General features: G+C 37.9%; 1 protein-coding gene across 6 annotated transcripts; it reads right to left on the bottom strand.

Moving 5' to 3' along the window:
- Positions 1–945: 945 nt before the first annotated feature.
- On the bottom strand, positions 946–5,101 carry LOC105115564 (ultraviolet-B receptor UVR8-like). 6 transcript variants are annotated; one of them, XM_011012483.1, is made up of 11 exons: positions 4,658–5,101; positions 4,502–4,575; positions 4,250–4,355; positions 4,042–4,173; positions 3,734–3,931; positions 3,091–3,330; positions 2,580–2,623; positions 2,253–2,435; positions 2,001–2,091; positions 1,451–1,494; positions 946–1,371 (listed from the first exon to the last, which is right to left on the bottom strand). In XM_011012483.1, exons 1-11 carry the CDS (start codon positions 4,866–4,868, stop codon positions 1,243–1,245), a joined length of 1,452 nt encoding a protein of 483 aa, XP_011010785.1. In that variant the 5' UTR covers positions 4,869–5,101; the 3' UTR covers positions 946–1,242. The 6 variants fall into 6 exon arrangements, with proteins under 6 accessions (XP_011010785.1, XP_011010786.1, XP_011010788.1 ...); XM_011012484.1 differs by having other exon boundaries at positions 948–1,371; positions 4,502–4,572; XM_011012486.1 differs by having other exon boundaries at positions 948–1,371; positions 4,305–4,389; positions 4,658–5,100.
- Between the last annotated feature and the right edge of the window lie 304 nt (positions 5,102–5,405).

The following is a 5,405-nucleotide window of genomic DNA, read 5'->3' as shown; positions in this document are numbered from 1 at the left end:
ATAATCATCAAAATTATTAAATTTTTTTCTCACATATACCTTATTATCACTAGGTCTAATATATAATTGGACATTATTTTTCTAGCTAAATTAAGTTCTTTAAAAAACACATCTAGTTTTAATTCAAGTTTTTTCTTTAGAAACCAATAATTTCATTTTTTATATTCAATTTGCTTTTATATATCAATTTTTTAATATATTAATTTTATTTTTATATTTTATATATAAAAAATTATACCTTATTATATTAGAGGACATGATAAATAATATCGAAACACACACATGTTATACATAACAGGGCATAACTGTATTAACAACAAGCCCCTCTCCATTAAATTATCCCAGCTCCGCCCTGGATAACAGGGCATAACTGTATTAACAACAACGAGAAATCACAGCACTGTTTAGGCCACTAAGAATTGACAACTGACACGCATCACATCGTAATTGAGCTGAAATGGGTTTGCGGGTTTCTGACCGCAAGAACTGCAGACCGTCTGAAACCAAAGAGAATAGCCGAAGGGGGAAAAGCTGGGCATTTGAATTTGGAGATGAGCTCTAGATGTGCCCTATAATTGTGGAAGATCTTGCATACCCAGTACAAATCCTCATAGAAATTAGATTTTCTGGGAACATTTGATATACAAGATTTGCTTAATAGCATCTGCAGCAGATGCTATGCGATGATCGTGCTGTTTTTAACCCAGGTGATCCGCAGTTTAGACCTGACCATCCAGAAGGGTGTTGTGGAAAGTCGATCTAACAACACTTGGGCTCGGATTCTAATAGAAACTTACATCGAATCTGCAAACGCACACAGGCTTGCAAGGGTTTCCATACACTGGGGATCTTCTGGCCCCTGATGCAGCTTTTTTAGCGAATAAGGAATTCGATATCTAGCAAGTTTTGACGCATCCTTATCCAGTGAAATACGAGGGGAGATTGTGTTTCTCACCTGATGAGCTTTGTATACCAGAATTGAATTAATGTTGGTTATTACAAGGAGTGATGGTTTGCGTACAAATGTGGAGATTGTTCTTGCAGTTTGCAAAGCTTCGTTAGATCCGAACCAACTCTAAAAAGGTTAAAACTGAAAGCATGCTCGAATGTTTCATACATTGTTTGTAAAATGTCGCTGGTGATCATAACAAGCTTGCTTAAAAAATAAAAGTTAAAATGAAGGAAATGATCCAGGAGAAGAATCCTTGTAAAAACTGCACCCCTTTCACTGGTTTGACAAATCTAGGATCTGAGAGGTGTTTCAGCTAGCAGCAATGTGTGCCACCAGCCACATGCCACCATTTTTGGTCGACAACCTTCAATGGGAACTTGAGTAGGGGTGTTACGATCAATTGAATCGCCCACGCCAAGCTGCATGTAGCCAATAAGATGTCAGCTAAAGATGTGCATTTGGTACACCAATTCCGAACAGGAGCTGTGAGTATAGTACCTGACCATACTTGTTCCAACCCCAGGAAAATACTTGGCCATCCTCTTCAAAAATAAGCAAAGAAGACCCCAAAAAAAAAAAAAAAGACACAGTCAGAGCACATGTTTCAGAGATTACAAATAAGCTTGTTTTAATTGATAACTTATGGATACAGCTACAAACAATAGCCCTATACTAGTTTCATTGTTGCATCATCATGGAAATCGATTTCAGATAAAGGATTCCCCCACTTCAAGTAAGAAGGATCCCTATTCCTATTACTTAAGCTGAAAAATCAGCAAGTTCCACTAATGGGCATCTTGTATTGTACTTGAAAAAGAAAATACACTATCAATGCTGATGGAACTCTGGTGCCACTTCCATAAGCAACAAACAATATTGCATGGCCTATCCCTACTCCTATGAAAATCTTCACTAATTAAGCGCCAGTTTATTAGACAACATTTCTAATTTTCTGGTATAGTTTCTTTATAGCTGGATAAAAGTCTTAATCCCTTTATATGCACTGAGCACTGTTGAACTAAACTGGTAAAGAGCTGAAACCTAGTACCTAGTAGAATGGCACTGTGTCGAGCACCACAAGAAACCATCTTCACCAGCTTACTCTCCAGACATGGATCCTCCAAGAGCCTAGGTAGAGTCTGAAATAAACATGCGAATGCCTCAGTTATTAGTTAGTTTCCTTCAGTTGAATTAGTCAATATGTAAACCACGTATATCGTAGTTAAAAAAACACTACTCATGGATTTTTTTTAACAGGAGCGCGAACACAATTCAAGGCGATGACAGATGTAGGAGGTACCTCGCCCTCGCTAGCTCCAGTACCCAATTGTCCAAACTGATTCCCACCAAATACATATACACGACCATCGATGGTGATGCACATAGTGTGCCATAGGCCAGCAGCAATTCTTTCAATTTGGATTCCTGATAGAGAAGGTAAACAAGTTGGTCTCAACTGATCATTTGTACTCCCGTGTCCACACTGAAGAAAACAATTCCATCACAAACGACCATTTTAGATACAGGTGGTTTAAAACATATAATAATCTGAACCTAATTTCTACCTGAAACAAAAAAATAAAGAACGCAAGAAGATAACATCAGCTTAGGAATATAGAAAGCTCACCTGCCCGTAAAGTCCCCAGCCAAATGTAAGTAGTGTTCCAGCATCTGCAATATCAACAACATAAAGAAGACTGCAAGTGAGGTATTGCTGATAATTATAGGTTTTTTTTTTTTTTCCAAGTAAAGGACCATTGATTGGAGCAATGAAAAGAGTCTAGGACTTGCAACCACAAGAGAGCAGATTCAATTGTTGAAAGCAGCCACTTCATCAAATGTTGTTGAAGGATAGGATTGTCCTCAAACATTTGCTCAGAGTATTCCACTTCAATGAGACCATAATTGGCTAATAATCTCTTATTTGTCTAAAAAGTAAAGTAGACGAAGTCAATCAAGAATTCAACTTCCATAGTTTGCAAATGAACTTGAATGCCATAACAGTTGAAGAGAAGTTTTTCTTAGTTGAATTAAGATTTTGATGCATAGCTGGTGGCCAAACAACTGGAAATTTCACTACACTTTTAGAGGAATTAAAATCATTCGAGTTAGCAATCATATCAGTTGCAGACGCTAACCTGTTACTACTGCACTATGCCGACCTCCACAAGCAATCTCCTTCACATAACTTCCAGGGAATTTAGAAACTTGTGCTGGCAGATTTGTGCTTCCATTATGAACTACTGAGGATCTGTGTTTTCCAGTAGCAGGTTGCTCAGTAAATGGTATGAGATGGGGAGTAGACACCATTTTTACACGAGATCCCAAACCTAGCTGCCCTTCTCCTCCGTATCCCCAACCCCAAACCTGTCCCGTATCTGAAACCCCAGTTAAAAATATGACATCATGAGTCTTGCTTTACATAAATAAATCTTCCACATCTTCGTGCTTCATACAACCTACTGCGAGCTTCTAACCTACAAGACAACCTTGTGTTGCCGACCAAAGAGATTGTTTATGGTATTCGCTTATTTTTTAAAATATTTTTTAATTAAAATAATATTTTTTTAATTTTTTAAAATTTATTTTTGAGATTAATATTTCAACATAATTTATAAATATATAAAAAAATTAGATTTTTTTTTAAAATATTTTTGCCCGCACAAACAAACGGTGTGAAACAAGAGACTCACTCAATCTGTAATTTACAACTCAACTGGCTAAGAAGAGTGTCACTCAATCTGTAATTTACAACTCAACTAGTTATCAATTTTCATTTACCGGACAGGGCTAAAGTATGGCGCCCACCAGCAGCCACGGAGGTGATCCTTACTCCTGGACCCAACGACACAATAGCCGGTGTTACTGTGAAATATTCATCTCCATATTCCGAATTTTCATTTTCTTCTTTCAGTGACACTCTTCTTCGTTTCGCAATTTCATCTCCGCTCCTTCTGTCATCAGAAGACGCTGAACTCACTGCAATCATTAATTTTTTTCCCAAAAAAATAGAAGAAAATTACTTGAGAAAAAGAAAAGGAACTAACCCCTATTATTTTCTAAGAAATGCATTCTTTCAACCTGATTACCTTGTTCAGTTGACAACACATTTTGCTTGGCAGCATTATCCTTCTGGAGGGCTCCCCAAGAAGCCCCATCACGAGGAAATTTTCCAAGCGGAACGCACTCTTTCCATCCCCATGTATACAGTTCCCCCGTATCTGCAGAAAAAGAAATCAGACAAGCAAAAATAGCACGCGACCCCACCCCCACAATTCAAATTCAGAGAAAACCCACCCCTTAAACATTTTGCCAGTATATTTTCTTGAAAAAGAAGAAAAAAGTGGATTACCTGTAACAGAAACACAATGAGCCCAACCAGCAGCAGCTTTGAGGATGGAAGCTTCAGAAGGAAGAAGAAAAGCCTCAGGAGTTTCCTTAACAAAATTTGTCATTGCATTGCAGACAACATGAATCAAATTCAAACACAAAACTACATTTTTATTTCAGAAAATTTCCAAAATAAGAACTAAAAAAGAAAATCATTACCCCATGCTTTCCACATGTCACGTAACTTTGATTTTCATCATCAGCCGATCCCCATGTTACCAGCTTTCCACCTTCTATTTCCACATTAAAAAATCAAAATAATTTAGACACATCAGATCTGCCCAAATAATTCATTAGAAACTAATCAGTTTTAACCTGATATTGCCATGGCGAAACCACAACCACCACCACATACATCCTTCCATGAATCATCTGCATCTGGATAATTCACCGATATCGGATTCAGGATGGGTGATTTCTCCGGTGAAACTCCAGGGAGATAACCCCACATATACACTGTTGCTTTTTTACCTTCCTCCATTTTCCCATCTTCCTGCTCCTTACCGTTACTACCATTTACCGCCATCCGAACAAACAGTAAAGTCTTGTAGTCTCGACGAGTTCAAGTGCTGGTAAGACTGACAAATGTTTGAAAAAAAAATATCAGCTAAAAGCAGAGGTCGTATCATTTACAAGGAGCGGCGATATGCCACGTTGGATGCTGCTAGTAAGGGAATGGACACGTCGCATTAACCGGGCGCATTGCTAGATTATTCCTCTCAAGCTGTTAGTTCCCCGGAACTTTCTGGAAGAGGAGGAATTGCCAAGCTAATTGAGCGCCATGTAATGGGCTTGACACGTGTCATCATCCTAATGAGTTTCTGGAGTATTCGTTTGCGGCCACGTATTCAACAGAAGTTTCTGGAACACGGAGAATTTCCTATTTCCTATTTCCTTATTGCTTGACACGTGGGAGTTGAGTATTTTAATTCGTCTTGGCTTTCTTGTTCCTTGTTTTAACCTTTTAGTTTAATCAATTAAATATTAATTATTATTATTTAGCATTCCTATTAAAATATGCATGTGGTCAAGATTCACAGGTTTTTTATATACGGCTCAGATG

Source organism: Populus euphratica, unplaced genomic scaffold (genome assembly GCF_000495115.2).
Source record: "Populus euphratica unplaced genomic scaffold, PopEup_1.0 scaffold716.1, whole genome shotgun sequence".
NCBI lineage: Eukaryota > Viridiplantae > Streptophyta > Magnoliopsida > Malpighiales > Salicaceae > Populus > Populus euphratica.
The sequence above is the reverse complement of the archived record's forward strand: the minus strand, read 5'-3'. Positions and strand labels throughout refer to the sequence as shown.